The sequence below is a fragment of the Agelaius phoeniceus genome, chromosome 24 (genome assembly GCF_051311805.1).
Source record: "Agelaius phoeniceus isolate bAgePho1 chromosome 24, bAgePho1.hap1, whole genome shotgun sequence".
NCBI classification, from domain to species: domain Eukaryota; kingdom Metazoa; phylum Chordata; class Aves; order Passeriformes; family Icteridae; genus Agelaius; species Agelaius phoeniceus.
Genome location: NC_135288.1, coordinates 808,652 through 828,510, shown reverse-complemented (window position 1 = coordinate 828,510; position 19,859 = coordinate 808,652). Strand labels below are relative to the sequence as shown.

Below are 19,859 nucleotides of genomic sequence, written 5' to 3'. Positions count from 1 at the left end.
TGGAATTGTGGCAGGATGGGAGCCCCACTCACAGCCAGAGCCACCCTCATTCTTATCCCAGCAGGGCTGGTGTGCAGGGAGCAGGCACCTTTTGGGGCAGGGGTGGAGGGTCAGGCTCTCGTTCATCCCTCGCCCCAAAGCACTCAGGCCGAGGAGCTGTCACAGCCCCCACTATTTACCCAGCTCCTCGGGCAGTTTCCTGAGTGCCCACCCCTCTTTCCAGCAGCTCAGGTATGTGCACACAAAGGGCCCTGACTAGTGCAGGCAGGTCCTTAGCCCGTCTCCAAGGGGACGGCTGCTCCCATCCCTGGGGACAGCCCCAAACCCCTCACAGCATCCCCAAGGCACAGCTGTGTCCCCTTCACACCCTCTGTGGGGTGACCCGAGAAGCGGGGGCACATCAGTGGCCACACCAACCCCGAGCCCTTGTCCCCTACAGCATCTCCTCCCTATGCTTTTGTCACCCAGAGAAGCTGGAAGTCAGCAGGTATTGAGAGGACTGCTGCTCCCGCCTGGAAAAGCCACAGAACAGAGTAGGAAGGGCAGCTACATGGATGTTTAAATGAGGCACTGATTTATTTGGTCTCCAAAATGAGCTTTCCCTTTTGCTGCCCCTACAATGCAAAGGGCAGGTGGGTGCAAGGAATGTGCCTTGTCAAAAATTAACCCAGGAAATGGAGGGGAGGGGAAAGCAGCAGGAGGGAGACGGATGGCACAGGGCCAGGCCAAAACCACAGGCTCTGCTCTGCTCCTCAGTCCCACTTGTCCCAAAACATTTGGTCCCCTCCCATTCTTAGGAGAGTGTTTGCAGATCTGGAGCTCAAGCTTGCAGGAAGGATCAGCTCTTAACAGATCCTGTGTTTCTCCCTGGACTTGATGCTCTGCTGCATCCCTCTAGAGCATGCTAGGCTTGCTGGGAGGTTCCTGCAGCTCCCATGCTTCTGGCACACCTGGAACATCCACCCCCATGGAGCACCAAGGTCAAAGCAATGCTCTGGGGTGACTGTAACCCTGAAGGGATGGCTCAAGTCTTCCTCTATGGACACAAAAAGATGGATACACAAAGGCCCAAACCAACCCTGTGTCCCTGGCATCTCCCCGCACCCCATGTGGAGGTGCTCAACATAGGTACAGGAGCAGAGACTATGTTTTAACATTGCAATATGTTACAGCATAAGTGAAATTAAATATACTGTGTACTACAGAATCACAGAATATCCCAAACTGGAAGGGACCCACAAGGATCATCCAGTCCAAATCCTGGTCCTGCATAGGACCCCCCAGCAATCCCACCATGTGTCTGAGAGTGTCGTAAATATTACATATATTATAATTCACTATTAAATACACAGAAGCACTGAAGTCCTGTCTCCAGCTTGCTTGGACAATGGGCAGGGATGTCCATGTCCAGCACCTCAGCCACAGCATGCCCTGGGAATACCCACCCCAGGAGTGGATACAGCCCTCCTGCCCCAGCATCCCTTTCCAAGCCCAAGACTGGGCTCAGGATTAGGATTGCTCGGCACAGTTGTTACTCAAAATCGAGTCCCCTCACCCGTGATCTGTTTCCCAGCAAAACTCGTGCCGAGCAATTCTCCATTGCCCATTGGAGACTGTCGCTGCCTCCGTTCTGCTGGCTTCGTGCTGCCCACACCCTCACTGATAGCAGGGCCATCTCGTGTCTCCTTTTGCATTTTTGGCACAGGACTGGCTCTCCTCCAGTCCTCGGGAAGCTTGCCAGCACCGCAAGGTTTGTGAAAAGTTAACTCCACTGGGGTGAGGAGCACCATCGGGTTGGTTTTCCCTCCTCGCACGTGAGTTAGCCAGGCTGTTGATTTTAAAATACCTCCGTGTCCTTCCCAGCTCCCCCCAAAATACCTCGGGAGCGTCAGTCCTGCGATCGGCGCGCAGCCTACGCAGCAGGAATACAAAGCGGGGCCGTTAGCGATAGCGGCGTTACCAACTGGTGTGGGATCCAGACCCTTCCAGGACTCCTTTGTTCTTGACTTTCTGGTTTGGGTTTTGTTTTTTGTTTTTTTTTTTTTTTTTTTTTGAAAAACACACAAAAAACTTTCCTTTGAGAAGCCTGAACTTTCTCAGCTGCAGACACATTACCTTCCAACCGCCTTCACAACTATAGGCAATTCCTAACCTCTGCTTTATGTATGTTGTCATCCACCTCCCTGTTTTCCATACTGATTTATGTTTCACGTTCTTTTTACATTTCCTTTTAACAGAGCCGGTTTTAACCAAACAGCCTTGCCTCCCAAGCCCGAACCATGCATTCTGCTGGCCAGTGAGCAATCAACTTCCAATTTCCAAGCACACTCCTGTTTATATTTCCTTCCCTATCGGCTTTGTTTCTAATTAAGGTTTGTTAAATGCAAGTGAATATATAGTGCACAGAGAAATATAAAGCATGTAGATAAATAAACACCCCACACACAGCCGCACTGACTAAGGCTGCGCTTTCAACCACGGATCCCAAAGCACTTTGTCATGTTCATTAACAAAACCTCGCGGCTCCCTTGGGAAAGATGCTTGGATTATTTTACGCCTTGTAATTAGGAAAACTGAGGCACAGAGGAGACAAGTGAAATTACCAGCAGTACTGAAACGCTCTGTGACAAAGCCGAAAACAGGACTCAAGAGGCAGGATCCTCCAGAATTGTAGTTTTCCCCTGAACAAGCTTTTCTGCCCCCATTTTGGCCCTGGAATATGCTGGGGCTGGTGATGGAGGGCATCGCCACCGTGGAGGTTCCCTGCGGCTGCGGGAACATGGTGGATCCAGCCACCACCTCCATGGCCAGCAGCTACTGTTGGGTCCATCTGTCCACACCAAAGAGATCCAGAGCATTCAGAGGTGCAGGTGGACACCACAGCCAGGCACTTCGGAAGCGGTGGGAAGAGGCAGTTCCAGAAAGGAAGGAGCAGAGGCACGCCCAAGGAGCTGCATCCCACACATTTTCACCTTGCCAGCTCTCCAGAAGCCTTTTCCTGGAAGGCTAGATTAGGGATCTGGCTGCCCACATCAACCCTGAGAGTGACCATCACAGCCCCGTGATGCACACAGGGCAAGAGGCAACAGCAGGGGCACGGGGGGACCACGCCAAAGCCAAAGCAACACAGTCAGCCCCGGCTGGGAATGGCTGCTGGAAGCCCACTGACCATCTCCCTGAGAGCGTCCGCATTCATGGAGGAGCACACCTTAGAGCTATCATCTCGGGTGTGTGAAACACCCCACCTGCACTGGCCAGCCCCCCATTCCTAGATATTCTCCCCATCCCTTGGCACTCATGCATCCAGCGCCTGCCACTCCTGCCATGATGGTGGGAAAGTCACTCACGTTCCACAAACCCACGCAGGAGCCCCAGGAGCCAGCCCCTAACCCACAGCACCGGCCAGCAGCACCTCCTGGGCAGCAACAGGAGCAGGCTGGGGTGGAGGTGTCACCTCATGCCTGCCCAAGGCACTCGGCATGCCACAGTTGGCAGCATCAGCTTGTCATGGTCAAGTGCACATGGGCCCCGCTGGCCGAGCCCAGAGCCCGTTGGAAGTGTCAAGGCCACCAGCGGATGGGGCCAGACGTCCTGCATGGACACGTATGCTCTCACAAACACGCTCCTCACCCCAACCCTCCCCCCCATAATTAAAACCATGCTGGGCTCATTTGAATAGCAGAGCTGGCGAGCGCTCTCCGCTGCAACGTAAATAGTCCTATTTATGCCAAGCTCCCATATTGTAAATATCACGATGTATAGCTGGCCAACCCATGAGTCATCTCCCAAAACTCCAACTTAATAAATGGTGCCTCATCCATGTTCCAGACAAACACCGTCCGAGCGGCTCCCACCGCCCCGCACACACAGGGCCAGCACTGGCCACCCAGCCTGCCCACCAGCCCAACGGAGCCACCCAGCCTCTCCAACACAACCCTTCCACAATGGACAGGCATCCCTGGACCATGCCACTCCAGGACCAGCCAGTTTTTGGCCTGACACTTGGCCCTCGCCCCTGCCCAACCCAGTTCTCTGGCACTTGCCAGGGTGTCCATGCAGCGGGCGGGTGGGAGCAGGCAGGAATGGCTGGGATCGTTGGGGAGCAGGAGAACGAGTCTCCCCTTGCACAGACCCCACCGTGGGGCTCCCACCCAGCGCCGTCCCCGCACACCCAGCCCTGGAGCTCCCCACCTGCCGCCTCACTCTGCTTTGTCTGAGCACCGGGGACCTCGGCGGGGAGCTCGGCTCCTCCTGGGGACGCCGGGAACGCCACGGCGCCAACGGGGAGCCGGCCACCAGCTCCAGAACGCCGGTAAGGCCTGGCGGAGGGGCACCCCAAAGACTGCCGAGAGCAGCAGCGGGCACGGGGCGGCGAATCCCGGGCATCCCTGGGGGACCCGCCGCGGTACCCAGGGATGCCCACTCCGGCGGAGGGATGGCGGGGAGAAGGGCGGCCAGCGATCGGGAGGGTCTGGGGGCGGCGGGGGGGGCACACACGACACACCGGGCTCCGGCGGCGACACCTCCAGCCGGGGTAGCACTTCCCCAAACTTCGCCTCCCCTCCGAAGGGCGTGCGGCGGGGAGGGGGGCAGGGGGCAAAGTGCCACCCCCCAAAAAACGGGGAAAACCCGGAGGGGGCTCGCCCTACCCGCAGGGCCCCCGCCCCCCGCGCGCCCCCCTTACCTTCCACGGCGGCGAGCAGGGGCAGGAGGGCGAGGGGCAGGCAGCAGAGCCACAGCGGCCCCATGGTGCGCGCCGGGCCGGGCATCAGAGGCGGCGCGGCCGGCGCTCCATGGAGGCGGCGGAGCGCAGAGCGCAGAGCCCAGAGCCCCTCGCTGGGGCCGCCGCCGGCGCGGGCACGGCCGCGGGCACGGAGCGCTCCGCCGGCCCCGCCGCCGCGGCCGGGCCGAGCCACCGCCGCCGCCGCGCGGGGGACGCCCCGCGCCGCCCGCCCCGCCCCGCCCGGGCCGCGCTGCTGGCGGGGGCGGCCTGAGGGGGCCGTGAGGGGGGGCGGTGAGGGGGGGGCGCGGCGGGGCCGGCGGCGGGCGGGGGGCGGCGGGCGGCGAGCGGGCGGCGGCTCCCCCCGGCCCGCCGATGGTTTCTCCCGGAGCTGTCGATCATCCAGAGAAAGCCGTGATTTCAGCCCAAATCCGCCTCGCCGGGGCTCGCTGCGCCGCCGGCACCGGCGAAGGGGCGGAGGGGCGGGGGGTCCCGGGGGGATGCCCCCGCCGCCGCGCCCTTCGCGCCGCCCGCGGCCACGGGCCGGGCATCTCCCCCGTGGGGCTGAGCCCCCGCAGCTGCCCACCGGAGCCGGGGGCCGGGGCCGTGAGGAGATTCCCGTCTGGAAGAAGGGAACGCGTACAGCAGGATATAAAGAAAGAAACAAAAATCCAAGGAGTTGGTCAATCCGAGGCTCGTTGTGGGCAGCCCTGAGCCCCCGCACCCTTCTCCTCCACCATCCCCCCGCAGCCAGCCAGGAGAGAACAGGAATCCCCCCACTTCCCACGTGGAGCAACTGTGACTTGGTCACAAGCCCCATTGACACTGCTGGGGCCAAGCAGGACCTTCCTAGAAGGTGCAAGGTGAGACCCAGCTCCAATTCTGCATCGCAGCGCTCAACAGGCCCCAACTTCCCCGATGCCTGGGAACCACATCTGCCCTGCGGGCACCTCATGATCCACACCCTCTTCAGGGCATGCCAGGGAGGTTGGGACCACATGGTCTTTAAGGTCCCTTCCAACCCAAACCATTCTGTGAATCTATGACATGTGGCTGCTGGCAGGACTCTTTACCCCAGCAGGTCCCCCTGCCACCTGACATCTCCTCCTCACCTCTCTAGTATCCACCTTGTACCCAGCAATGCCTTCTGCTCACCCCCCATAGCTGTGTCCCAATTACTGCTGGTTGGGCAGAAGGCTCAGGTTCATCCTGCAGGAAGCACTTGTGTCCTGGAAGGTCTTCCTAGGGAGGTCACACCCTGCACATGGATCTCTGCACAAGCTGTGCCAGGTTCATAGGCCAGGAGCTGAAGACCCACTGCACTTCAAGGATGGATTCCTGTCCCTCAACTCCCCATGGAAGGACATGGAAAAAACAGTCTAGGCTCCACTGTGCTCTTGCTTATCCCTTTGATGCATCAGCAGCTTGAGCACCTTGGGTTCTCTGCCTTGACCCATGACAGGAAATGATTCCACAGGAGTGGTTAGTGGAGGTCACAGCTCTGTGATGATGTTGGCCACATGCATGAGCCAAATGGTCTTCCCAGCTCAGGCTCTGGTTTGCTTTGGGAGTTCCTGTCACTGCAGAGGTTGCTGCTCATCCACATTGGCCCCGTGTCCAACATGAGAACCCTGTGGCCCAGCTCCATCGTGTGTGGAGAAGCTTTCATCTTTAGAAGCTCTTTCGGGGTCACTCTTGCATTGAGGAAGGAGGCTGAAGGCCAGGACAGCCAGTGGTCTTGCTTCTTCTTCCTTCAGATGTGTTCTTCTCCAGGGCAGGGATCCCAAGGATCCCCAGCAGTTACCTACCATTCCAGCCCTGTACTAGGCTCCCCCACTCCCAGCCTCCCCTCACTCCCTGCTGGTCTGGAGCAGCCAGCATTTCCCATTAGATGGCTAAAAGCACTCACCATTTCCAAACTCACCATCTCCTCATTTCAGTCCTCCTGGATCCCAGGGTCGTGTCCTGCATGTTCCCGAGGATCCATCAGTTCTCCAAAATGGAAGCCTGGAGTCCAAGAGCAGCAGCCCTGTGTGTTTGCCAGTGCCCACCCAGACCCTCAGGATTTTCTTGAAGCTCTCCAGGACTGCACTGCCAGACACAATGAGAATTTTGTCCCAAGGGAACAGTCACTGGAGACCTTCTCTCTTCTCTTTTGAACTCCCCCTTAGGCTGTTGCTGATGGAGATGGACCTTGGGCTACGCAGGCTTGTCTGGCTGCTGCACTGACTTTGAAGCTCTTTCATGCTCCCTGGAGTCTGGTTTGTGCCCTGAAGATGCTCTTCACGGCCAGTCATGAACTGTGAGCACTGTCCCACCTCACACCTTCACTCTGCTCCCAGGAAGGGCTTTCTATGACTGTTGCATTTTTTGGCATCCATGGGAAGGCTTGCCAAGGTTCCACTGCCACCCTCACACAGTTGCTGTTCCCAGTATCCACCCTCTGACGTGAATCCCACAAGCTCCTCTGGTCACCATGCCTCAGTATCTGAGCAGGCCAGAAAGTGCTGCAAAGCACCATGCCGTGACAAGGGACTCCAGGCCTCCTCCAGTGTCCTTCTCTGCACCTTCCACTCACTCTGCAGCAGATTTAGTGGCTTCAGTGGAGGCTGGCCATGGACCAGGGAGCACTGTGCATCCTCACTGCTGTCCTCAGCCACACTGTGAGCTGATGCTCTCCTTGCTGCCATCTGGTGACAAGTGGCCTTGGAACTGTGTCACATGGACATGGCCACCATCAGGCAGCTTGGATGTGGCCATTTGGAAGTCAAGTTACACTGGTTTCGCTGGTCCTTGCTGCTCACAACCCTGGGGCAGCACTGCCACAGGACACTCAAGCCCTGTTGCAGAGAGCATCAGGTACAGCCTTGATGGGGTCACAAAAATGGGACAATCACCCCTCCAGCTGCACCCACATTTTGGTTTACATCAAAAGATCATTCCCAAGCTGACAGAGCCAGGAGAGATGACATCTAGGGGGACATTAAAACAGGTTTGATGGTGACATATTTAATGCTGCATTTTCAGTTCCTGATGCAGAAAGAAAAAGGTCATTTGCATATGAAACTCTTGGCTCATCACACCTGGAGGAGGTGGCTCCCTCTCACCCTCTGTGAGGTTAAAGAGGTGCAGCAGGTGACAGCTGGGAGTCAAAGGAGGCACAAAGGAAAGCAGCAAGTGGTGACACAGAGCTGTCAGGCACAGACTCAAGGCTCAGTGCAGTCATCTTTGGTGATTCCAAGGAGCCTCAGCTACCAGAAAGATTCAGGAGATGCTTCTTTGGTCCAAGGAAGTTACTTGGTCAGTCTCAATGCCCCAGCTGAGGAAGAGGGAGGTTTATGTGGGATGGGAGAGATGAGGAGTGAGTCCCATGCTGGCACCTAAAGTCCCACCAAAAGCAGACAGGGAGCTGGTCCAGGGCCACTGAGAAATGCCCTGCAGAGAATCAGCACCCTTGGTCCTGAATCAACACCCTTGGTCACACCTCTGCATGCAAGAGGAAAGCTTTCCAGGTCCTGGCTGAATCCCTTGGGCTCCAAGGAACCTCGAGCTTACAGGGGCAGGTTGGGAGGAGGAAAACATGAGCATATTTTTAGAGAAATTGGAGTCTCCCTGCAGCAGAAAATCCAGTAAAAGCAAAACCCAAGTGAAAAGCAGCTTCAGCTGTTCTGGCTGTGGCTGTGACGGGCTTGGCCCCAGGCCAGTGAGTTAATTCTGCCTATTAACTAATAGTATAGTATTGTCGGTAAAGATTCATTGCTAAACTTATGTTTTTAAGATATCACTTATCATTTAAACACTTAACTCCTGATCCCCAAACATGTACAGGCACCATGTAGCCCTGCAGCCATGCTGCAGATAACCAAAGCCACCACTGGCTGGGGAGGCCGGGCAGTGTTTAACCCTTTTTCCCCTCTTTGTTTGAATGATAAATTGTCTGGAGTAGCACTTTCCAGGGAAGAGCAGGCCCTCCCACTCAGGGACCACTTATTATCACCTACTTAATGTTCCCCAGCTCAGCAGGGATGGAGGAACTGTTCCCAATAGGGGATTTTTCTAACCTCTGTGAAGGGTGTGTGAACAGCCAGAAACCCCATGGATATCTGTGATTGCAGCCTGTCACCACCAAGGGCCTCCCTCTGTCCTTCCTTGCCTTTCCCAGTCACCCCAAGTGCTCTGCAGGCTGGGGACAGGCAGGTCTGGTCCTTCAGGAGGAAGGGTGAGAGCAACAGGGGCTCCTCACTGTTGTATTGCCCTAAATAGTTTATTTAGTCTTACACCCCACCTCCAGGCTGAGCCCTCGGTGCTGCCCAGCACCTTTCAGCTCAACATCCCCACTCTGATCTGTACCATAACTCGGCAGTTTCCAGGATCTCAGAGCTCTCCTGCAGCATCCCAGAGCAAACCAGCACCTTTACCAGTTACACCAGTCACCAGCACTGGCTGCAGCCCCCACCCTGCCCACCCCACACTGTGGGGAGGTTTCTCTGCACAGAGTTAAATAAAGATTAACCTTTTACATCCCTGTATGCTTGCTGAGGGTACCTGGCCCTGGATGGCTCGTGCTGAAACGTGACACGGGACAGCTCCACCTCACTCAACCTGTTTGTCCTGTTGCAGGGACCTGAGGAGGGGGAACAGCCGCTCCTCTCCCCTTCAGCTCTCTGCTCCGGCATTTCTGAGCCCTGCACCTGAGGGATTCTGTGTGTAGGAACCCCGAGCTCCCGGGCACCAGGTGAAACAGAGAGGAGGAAGGGCAGAGGGTGGCACTGGGCAGCCGAGCATCCTCCTGCGCTGGGAGCCCAGGAACGAGCAGAGGCACAGGACAGCTCCAGGCGAGGATTTCGGCTCTGCGGGGAGGGGCTGCGCCGAGCATCGAGGATCGAGGGCTGGAAGGTAACCCTGTTAATGTGGCTGCTGCAATGTCTATAGTCTGAGGGTTTAGAGCCTTCAGCTAGATTAAGAAGGAAAAGTCAACTGGTAGATTGCAGTAACGATTTGGAGAGTTCTCCGCTCAGAAAATGAATGAAACTTTTGAATGGTAGCCATGGGAACAAATTAAAGAGAAGAGGCACTTTTGAAGCATTTAAAATAGATTTAGAACTGTAGAATTGAGCAGAAAATTTGGGATATTTTGTTCAACAGCTAATTTGAACCCAGGTTCAGAATTAAAAGTAACTTTTGGGAAAATAAAGTTCATAAAAGAGTCTTCTTGGGGACTGCAAAGATGTCAGGTCTTCTTGAAAAATTTGTTTTGGTAAATAAGCAGGATCATAGAGAGGCAGGAAGGAAAAAAATTAAAATAAGGCAAATTTAAATAAAACAATATATTATATATTTATTTTTAAATAAAAACAAGGATTTCCTGATTTATAGACTTATATAATCCTTAAGGTTGGAAAAGATCTCCAAGATCACCAAGTCCTACCTTTGACTGAGTACCACTACTTTTCCAGAATGTAGAGAAATGTGACAATAAAGTAGATAAACTATTACTCTATGTTTCAAAAAAAAAATGTTTAAAAGGCTATTTAGATATACAGCAAATAAAAGGTGGAACCATCACTAGAATATCATGTTATTTATAGAAACGTAATCCAAAATACTTTACAGCCATGAGGCATGACTGGCAGAAGATGGGGTCTCTATTCTGGAAAATATTTTCATTTTAGTGCTTGGTTATAGCCAGAAAAAACAATGTTAGAGGATAAATCTGCCCAGGAGATAACCTGTGATGAAAAACTGCCAGGCATTACCTACTGACAGGGGTAACGACATAAAAGGATGCTCGATTTAATTGCTGTCATTTGTAAAGGTTTGTAAAAGAAAAGGATGTAACCCAAGCTATTTTGTGGCAGGGAACCCAAGGTCCAGAAGTCTTCCAGAAAACAGTTTTAAAGTTGTTCAAAGGAAGGTGGAAAAGCTGAAAAGTCAAACTCAGGTCTGTGTTTAATACTATAAAATTACAGGGTAGCATCCTTGAAATTGAGAATGCTGAAATGGCATTTAATAGGAAACTGGGGAAACCGGGGAGAAAACTACCTGGGTTTTGTCAATGCTGGTGTTAAATACAGGAGCTTTGCAAATGCTTATGGACACTATGAAAAAATGCAACATTATGTGTTACATTGAAGGCACTCGTGGGCAAAATCCCCAGTGCTCTGAGGTAGCAGGGGTTTATGAGAAGGCAAATACAGGATCAGAGGCAAAGGTCTGGTGTGAAACTGCTCTTTCCTCCTCAGAGGTGCTACAGAAAGACAGACCTGAAGGAGGCAGCCACATCTCCTTGCACAGTAGAGGGTGGAAAACACTCAGGTCGTCACAGCCAAGTTGAATGGGGGAGCCCTGAGTGGAAGATGTCCCTGTCCATGGCAGGGGGGTGGAACTGGGTCTCTAGGATTCCTTCCAACCCAAACAATCTGTGACTCTTTGCTTCTATCCTGGTATTTCCAAAGGGAAGCAAGCTACAGGAGATGTGGTGGCACAGAGAAAGCAGAGCTGTGTGCAGGCAACTCCCCCTGCCAGGGTCTGGAGATGAAAGGTCAGGAGTCAGCAGGAACGGGCCTTGTGCTCTATGATTTGCATTTCCCATTCTCCCTTTGGGTCTAGGAATATCCATATCATTAAGGTCTGGGCTGAAATGGGACTGAACTGGAACAATTCCTGCAGTGATAGCAAATGCATGCACAGGCTCCTGACTCTGGTATTACTGACTTACCTTTTATTTTATTGAAGATTCATGAGAATAATAATCTCTAGCACCAAGGTATCATAGAATCATGGAATTATAGAATGGGTTGGATTGGAAGAGTCCTTAAACCACATCCCATTCCACCCCCAGCCATGGGCAGGGACACCTTCCACTCCCAAGTTGCTCCAAGCCCCATCAACCTGCCTTTGGGCATTTCCAGGGATGGGGCAGCCACAGGGATGGGGCAGCCACAGCTTCTCTGGGCAGCTTGTGCCAAGTCCTTACCGTCCTCACAGGGAAGAATTCCTCCCCAGTATCCCATCTAACCATTTCAGTGTGAAGGCATTCCTCCTTGTCCTGGACATGCCTTGTCCAAAGTCCCTCTCCAGGTTTCCCCCAGTCCCCTTTCAGGTCCTGTGTGGCAGTAAGGTCTCCCTGGAGCCTTCTCTTCTCCAGGCTGAACACCCCCAGGTCTCTTGCCCAGGGACATCTGAGGGATGAAGATGGGGTGTGGTAAAGAAGCTCAGGGCTACAGGGCGAGGAGCATGGTGGGAAGGGACAGGCAGCACTAATGATGCATCAGCACTGTGGAGGTGGTGGACACATCTTCAAGGAGGGAGAGGCAGGGGCTTGTACTCAAAATGTGAGGAGGCTTGGGGGTCATTTTGGGGCTGGGCAGAGGCAGGGGACACATCAGGGCTTGAGGAGTGCTGGCCATGGCACAGGAGCAGGACCTGCTTTGTGTCTGTCCATGGCTCTGGCAGGGAGTGGGAGGAAGCACTGCCCAGTTAACCAGCATGGATGGAGCACAGCTGGCCCTGGAGCAGCCTGTCCTGCTGCCCTTGGGGCTGCTGACCTGGCAGCAGAGGGACCTGCCTGCCAAAGCGTGCTCAGGTGCCTGCTGGCACCCTGGCACAGCCAGGATGGGGCAGGGATGGTGGCACTGCTCCCTGCCAGGAACACCGGGCACAGGTGGGGTATTTTCGGGGTCCCTCATCATTGGGAGGAAAGATGAATCTGACTCCATGTTCTCAGAAGGCTAATTTATTATTTTATGATATTATATTATATTAAAGAATGCTGTACTAAAACTATACTAAAGAAAAGAGAAAGAATACATAGAAAAGGCTTAACAAGATACCAATGAAAAACTCGTGACTCTCACCAGAGTCCTGACACAGCTGGATAGAGATTGGTCATTAAGTCAAAACAATTCCCATGAAACCAATGAAACAACCACCTGTTGGATAAACAATCTCCAAACCACATTCCAAAGCAGCAAAACACAGGAGAAGCAAATGAGATAATATTGTTTTCCCTTTTCTCTGAGGCTTCTCAGCTTCCCAGGAGAAGAATTCTGGGCAAAGAGGATTTTTCAGAAAATATGATGGTGACACACAGGGGACAGTGATGGTCACAAAGGTCATCCTTTCATCCAGCCCTGCAGTGTGGCTCATTGAGGAGGCTCTTTGCAGATCTGCCCCCAAGACTTGGTCCTTGCAGCTGCTGGGAGCCCGTTGGCCCTGGAATCAGCATCCTGCTTGATCCCAGTGGAATTTCTCCTGCAGTGCTCCTTTGGGGATTCTCATAAGCACCTGGGACTGCTGATTCCTCCTGCCCTCATTGAGGTGTCCCTGCTCCTGAAGGGACCAAGGGCACAGCATCAGGGCTGAGCCCTCACCATCCTGTCCTGGCACAGGAGGGGATGGGGTGCCTTGAGGAGTGCTGTGGTGGCCATATGAAAAGTTCCTGGGAGACATAAACTCCATGTATTAGAGGGCAGCTGAAGACCCCTGGGTAAGTGCTGTCTGCCAGAGGAAAGTCCATGGGACTTCTCCAAAGGGGAATCCTGCTTCACAGCCCTGTAGAGCCCTCCAGAGTGGCCAAACACACATGGTCAGTGCCATCTGCTCCTGGCATCTGCTGGGGGTTCCAAAAGCTTTTCTTTGAGTTCCTTGCTGAAAGTTTTTTAAGGAAAGCAGGAAGCCTGGGAGAGTCAAGGGAGTTCCTTGTCATTTTAATTGCATAAGAGATGGTTGCAGAGAGAAGAAAGCAGAGGGAGGTCACCAGCCTGTCCTGCAGGAACAGGGGTGAGCAAGGAGGTGACAAAGGATAAGTGATGCCATAGGGAAAGCATCCATAACTTCACTTGCACAGTGACAAGCTTGCTCCCTTCTCTGTCTTCTCCCAGGAATAAACCAAAGCCATCAAATGACACTTGTGTGAGGTCCAGGGCCAGGGTCTAAAAGACTGGGGTTTGGGATCAAAGGAGGTGATTCTTCTCATGGATGGAAGGTGAACTGTTGACCTCCTCAGCAGAGCTGGGGACACAAAATTCACAGGGATTCAAGTGCAGGCTGGAAAAGTTCTTGGAATGGAGATACAAGAATTTAGAACACACAGGAAAATCCATGGAAATTAAAATAGCTGGAAAGTCATCAGTACAGATTTTCCTGGACTCCTACAGCCCCCCAGCCTGTCCTCTTTCTTCTGTTAAAATCCTTCCTGGCCCCTTGGGAGATGCTGTGGATGCTATAGACTTGTCCCATGAGCTGCACCAGCCTCTGCACTGAGCCCCTGCAGGGGCTCCCTGCCATCAACACGGCACCAGTGCAGGATGGGGACCCCCAGCACAGCCCTGCCAGTTGCATTCATGCACCCAAGAGGTCTTTAATTTGGGTTTACTTTGCTTTTTTCTTTCTCAAGGTGTGTTTTGTTCTGTCTGGAGAGCTGGGAATGTCAAGAGCTGGAGTTGCTATGCCAGTGCTGGGGTGGGGACTCCAGCAGGAGCTGAGGGAGCTGGCACAGGGCCCTGTGAGAGGGAGCAGGAGCCAGCTCCGGGGGGAGCTGAGGGGTGCCCATGGGTGCTCCAGCCTTGGGAGCACAGCAGGCACAGAGCCTTCCAGCCTTGGCATATGGAGGCAGGGATGTGTTGGGCTGGCGCTGTGCTGAATGCATTGCTCAGCAGGAATACTGGGGAGGAAATAAATCAGCCCCTGATTTACCTGGGAGGACAGATACTTCTTCTCAACTGGTTTTTAATTTGGACTCAATTTCCAAGCCCGGCTGTTCAGATGTCTCTGAGATAAGTGATCTGTGTAACGTCTGAGTCAAACAGGATTTTCCTTCTTTTCAGACAGCAAAGCTGTGCTCTGTAAGTGGATGTTCCAGCTAATGAGGTGTTAAGTGTAGAGAGAATCACAAGTACTTGAGGGCAGGATCCAGCTGGTAGTAAAACCAACAACCAGCACCAAGAATGTCCTCAACTTCCAGGAACATCTTCAGACAATAAAACTGTACTGAGGGCAGGAGTGAAGGAAAACCTGGGAAATAGAACCACAAAAATACAGCCACGTGTCATGCATCACATGTTGCCTTTCCTTGGGCCAATGGAGGATGACAAGGGAGAGGCAGCAACAGTGGCTTTTAGCTGGCAACCAGGGGCCAAGTGTGAGCATTCCTGAGAGTCCTGAAATCCCAGCGTGTGCTGAAGAAATGTCCCCAGAAGATGCAGTGAATCCTGCCAGGGAGGTTCAGCAGAGGTCTCTGCTCCCAGGGAGAAGGGATTGCTGTCTGGGCCTGAGCTACTGTGCCTTGCACCGTGCCTTGCAGTGCTGAGAGGAGCACGGTGAATCCTGAAGCCGAATTCATCATCTGCCCATTTTGTTTGCCTTTGGGGCGGCCCAAAAGCCCAGCTGCATGCACACTCAGTAGCCTTGGTGTCCGTCCCTCCACAGCAAAGCCACCTCCATCTGTCCTTTTGCCTCTCTGGAGAGCAGGCGGCCCAGGAGCTGCAGGACCACCTGGCACAAGGACAGAGAGGATGCACAGGCTCCACAGTGACCTGGTCTTCAGGACACTTCCATGCCCCAAAACCAAAGAATCACAGTGATATTCTCTGAAAGGGATTTTCTTCATGTTCTGTTGTGGACACAGGCTCAGCTGGCACATCAGATGGACATCAGGGTGAGGGAGCAAGCCCATGAGGAGGCTGGAGGAGACCAGGTGGGGCAGAGAAGCATGAATATCCTCCAAATGCAGTGTCAAGATACATAGATATCTTAGCAAGGGACTGAGCAGGGAGGATCAGAAACGGGTAGGAGAAACACAGCAGGTTCCCTAGAACAGCAACCCATGGCAGATGTCCTGCTTTGGACATTCCAAGTGATGCTGAGAAGGACCTCATGGCAGATGGTAGAACACTATCAGCTGCAACACTCACTCAATGTAAGAAACCTGGGGTTGCAAGAAATCCCCTAGAGGGTTTCCAGGACCTGCCACATCCAGCCTGACCTAGTGCTGATGGCACTGCAGGAGGTTGGCTCAGAGACCCCACATTTGTTCCCACCACCACCTCCAGGATTTATGGGCATCTCCTGAACTGGCCTTCTTTGGGACACAGGCTGTGTTGCAGCAGCAAAAGGAACAACCTGCAGTCCCTGGAGCAATAGGGATATAGATATGGATATGGGTATGGGTATGGATATGGATGTGGATATGGATATGGATATGGGTATGGATATGGGTATGGATATGGATATGGATGTGGATATGGATATGGATGTGGATGTGGATGTGGATGTGGATATGGATATGGATGTGGATGTGGATGTGGATATAGATATGGTTTAGTGGGCATGGTATTCAGTCAAAAGTTGGACTTGATCTTGGAAGTCTTTTCCAATCTTAATGATTTTGTGATTCTATGATTCTATTGCTGTCCCACTGCAGCAGGTGGACAAAGATGTATCTCTGGAGCAGGACAGATCTCAGGAGCAGGGATGGGAGAGCTGGGAGAAAGGTTCCAGCACCAGGACCCTCCCTGCCATCCAGCATGGGACAGCACTTGGTGCTGGCTGAGCAAGGTCACCAGGGGATGGAATAACACAGGACTGGCAGCAAGCCAGCATCCCTCACAGCCCTGGAGCTTATCTTAAACAACAACAACGGCAGCAGCCCCACTTTGCTGGAAAATACCTGCCCAGTGCTGGGATCCTGCATCCTCAGGCAGAGCCAGGCATCCTGCGGGAGCTGAGCCGTGTTATCTGCCCAAGGGGGATTACGCTGTGAAAACGGCTCGTTGGGGATTGTATATTAACAGGATATGCTCGGCTGGTTGACAGGAAGCAATAAAGTAATTTGAAAGAGACTGGGAGAGAGTGTGTGAGTTCCTGCGTCTGTGTTAAATCATGGCTCTAGATAAGCAAACAGCGGCCCCGGAGCGGGAGGAGCGCTGCCAACAGGGACACGGCCAGTGCCAGAAATCTCCGGGAGCTGCCGCAAGTCCATCTCGGGGGCAGCGTGGAAGCCACTGGGATGCGATTACAGCTCTCCCGTGCCCTGCTCCGGGCTCCAGTCCTGCCGGGTCCCGTCCCTGTCACCCCAGCTCTGCCGGGATGCAGGAGTGCAGGGAGAGAATCCCTGGGCAGCGCAGGGAGCTCCGTGCCTGCAGCTCATCCCACCCACCTTCCGAGCTCCGGGAAGGAGCCGCTCCTCCCAGCAGCTCCAGGCCTGAGGGAAGGGGAGGAGAGCCAAGAGGAGAAACCCGTGCGGCTGCAGGGAGCGACACTGCGAGAGAAGGGCGAGGCAGAGGCTGCAGCGAGGCTGAGCAGAGCCGGGGCCGAAGGCACCGGCGTGGATCGGAGCCCTGCTCGCATCCCGCCCGGGGACAGCGGATCCTGCCGAGGGTGTCAGCCAGCACAGCACCTGGCACCCCGCTCTGCCTCCCACATCCTGCTGGAATCACACACGCAAAATGTCTGCAGTGTTTATTGCTCTCAGAGAGGCTCCGACAGGGGATGTTTGAGGTCTTCTGATGCAATCTCTGGTCTTTTTTTTTTAGGGATCCGCTTTCACAGACTGAGTGATTGCCCAGAAGCTCCCTGCCACGGGATATGAGCTCCACGGGACCAACAAAATGTGTCTGAGTTTGGTGGGGACTGAAGACACTCAAAGCACTGTCTTCAGAATAATAGAAATAAAAAAAATCACATATGCTGCCTTCCACCAGAGGCAAAAAAATCCAACCTAGGGCATGGATGAGTGTTGAACCTTTTTTCCCAGGTGTCAAGTGCTCCTAGATGGGTGATGGGCAGGAAGTGGGATGGGGCTTGGAGCAACCTGGTCTAGTAGAAAGTGTCCTTGCCCATGGCAGGGGAGATGGAATAAGATGACCATTAAGGTCCCATTGAACCCAAACCATCCTGTGATTTTATGAAAGCTCCCTTGGCAGTAGTTGATGTCAAATGCTGTATCTCACTCTGAAGCACCTCACACTGCCCTTGTCAGAGAAGATCTCCTGGTCCATAGAGCACTGTCCAGGGTGCCAGGGTCCCACTGGGCACCCCTGTGCCTGACCAGCACCTCCTCCAGGCCATGAGTCCTCACACTCCTGCAGCTCTGTTATGAGAAAGCTTCCCTGGAAGCCGAGGCCATGATGCATATGGACACCTGTATACTTTGGAAAGTAAGTCCACGCCAGCAATTTTCACAAGCATGTTTATTGCATTCCTTGGGACGTCACAAGCCCTCCCTGCTGAGGAGAACATGGTGGCTGGGACAAGGGTAAAGATGCCTGGAGCAGAAATGGTCTGTCAGAGACTGTGAGGTAGTGCCATGTCCTCCACATGTTCCTCATTTGCCTTTTCAACATTCCCTCCCTGATCCCTGCACTAATTCTGGATCCCCAGTGGAGTCACTGATGATGTTTTTGCACCCCTCCTTTCTCCCACGCACCTCGCAGAATTTTTGGAATATCCAGCTGGGACAAACACAACTTGTTCCCTGCCTGTGCAAGAACTGCTCCAGCTGGCTCTTCCAAATGCAGCCACGCCAGCCACAGCTCAGAGTTATCTGATGGTCACACACAGCAGCCAAACCCCTGAGCCCTTCCCACAGACCTTTCCTGCCGTAACTGGAAGGGCCTGGGCTGTGCTGGGGAGCCAGCTGGCACCTGGCTGGCTGCGTGGGTAGTCCCAGAGCCTGAGATGTCACCAGAAGCTCAGGTGATGAGCTGTGCAGCCCTTCCCACGGCGTCACTCAGCAGACTGGCGTGGGTGGCCCATGGTGGCCTCTGGAGAGGCGGTGCCCTGCACCCTCCTCTCCCTGGGTCTGCCGCTGTTTCGTGTCTCACACTGTCTCACCTTGCAGAGCCTCACACACACTGTCTGACCTTCATCACCAGCTTGGCACCAGGAGTTACCTGACCTGCTCCTGAGTCATCTCTGCACGCAGCAGGGAGCAGCAGCCTCCAGAAAATGGATGTGCCTGCTGCTGTCCAACCCAGTCACACGGCTTGGGAGCTGCTTTGGAGCTCCCCAGGTGGGAACTGGCTGCCACTGCTTCAGTCCTGCACAACTTCCTCAGCACATGCTTGGAAGCCTGAGGGACCCTGATGGAACTGGCCAAAGCAGCCACATCCCAAGCTCAGCCCCACTCCTGAAGAGACCTGGGACACCGTGAACCTCTTCGCCTCTCCAGCATTTTGTCCTCCTTCCCTTCCACCCCCAGCCAGCTGCAGAAAAGAGATGATCTCCCAGTGCATGACCCAACCACCTCACGGCAGAATTGGAAGGGCTCCTGGAGCCAGGCCACTGGAGAGGAAGGACCACTCCCTGTACTGGACCTGCTCCAGGCTGGAAGGAGAGACAAGTTGCCTTGGCTGCAGTAATTAAATCCTTCGCCCAAATGAGAGAGAACATCCCATCCTCCCCACTCTCCCCACAGAGCTGCAGTGTGCAAGTCCCTGGCATCACTAGACAAGCACATCAGTCATCCCCCAGGTGGATTAGGCTGGACTTAAGTTGCTTGGGCTTTGTCCTTGCTGTGTCTGAGACTAGGCAGGGCTCCCAGCTCCTCTGGGTCAGCTGTCCAAAAACTGCCACCACACTGACCTAACCTTTTGGATCTGCTAAACCAGGTCTGAGCACCTCAGCCTGGCTGCTCTGAACTGGGGGGAGCAGGGAGAGAATCTCTGGTGTAGACTGACCTGGTTTAGACACATGCTCGTTCTCACCAATGCACAAAGGCTGCAGGAAGGGCAGAAAAAGAAGAGGCAAACCCATGGGAGACAGGACATTTGCCATCCTGCAGCACCAAGAACTGGGTATCAGTGTGTGTTATTTACTGAGCCAGCACCTCCTGCCGGGAAGGGACAGGTGTTTCCTCCAGACCAGACTAAAATATCCCTGGCATTCCCCTGTCTTGGGAAGAAACTCTGGTCTTGTTAGCTTGGCTCAGCTTGTGTGGGATCAAGCACCATTAAGAGCTCATTGGCTGCACACTGGCCAGGTCACCTCCATCCTCCTGCAGCCCCAGCAGTTCCCAGTAGGTCTCCACTGGTGCAGGAACCTCCGTGAGGATTCCTCTGTGCCCAGGGTGCCAGCATGGCCCTGCTGCCCAGAGGCACCAGGCTCTCTCCCTGCCCAGCCTGCTCCCATCTCATCCCCG

At 54.1% G+C, this 19,859-nt stretch overlaps 1 protein-coding gene and 1 long non-coding RNA gene across 5 annotated transcripts in view; one reads left to right on the top strand and one right to left on the bottom strand.

The window, feature by feature from the left end:
* EPHB2 (EPH receptor B2) overlaps positions 1-4,912 on the bottom strand; it is a 136,458-nt gene extending 131,546 nt beyond the window's left edge. For 2 of the 4 annotated variants that reach the window (XM_077190107.1, XM_077190108.1), the window contains exon 1: positions 4,685-4,912. In XM_077190107.1, the coding sequence (XP_077046222.1) occupies positions 4,685-4,769 (85 nt within the window). In that variant the 5' untranslated portion in view covers positions 4,770-4,912. The remainder of the gene's footprint in view (positions 1-4,684) is intronic. The other 2 variants (XM_054647644.2, XM_054647645.2) reach the window with 1 other exon arrangement.
* LOC143695660 (uncharacterized) lies at positions 4,222-16,660 on the top strand. Its single transcript, XR_013185088.1, has 3 exons — positions 4,222-4,312; positions 9,341-9,616; positions 16,143-16,660. It is a non-coding gene; the product is annotated as an uncharacterized LOC143695660 (long non-coding RNA).
* The last annotated feature ends 3,199 nt before the right edge of the window (positions 16,661-19,859 follow it).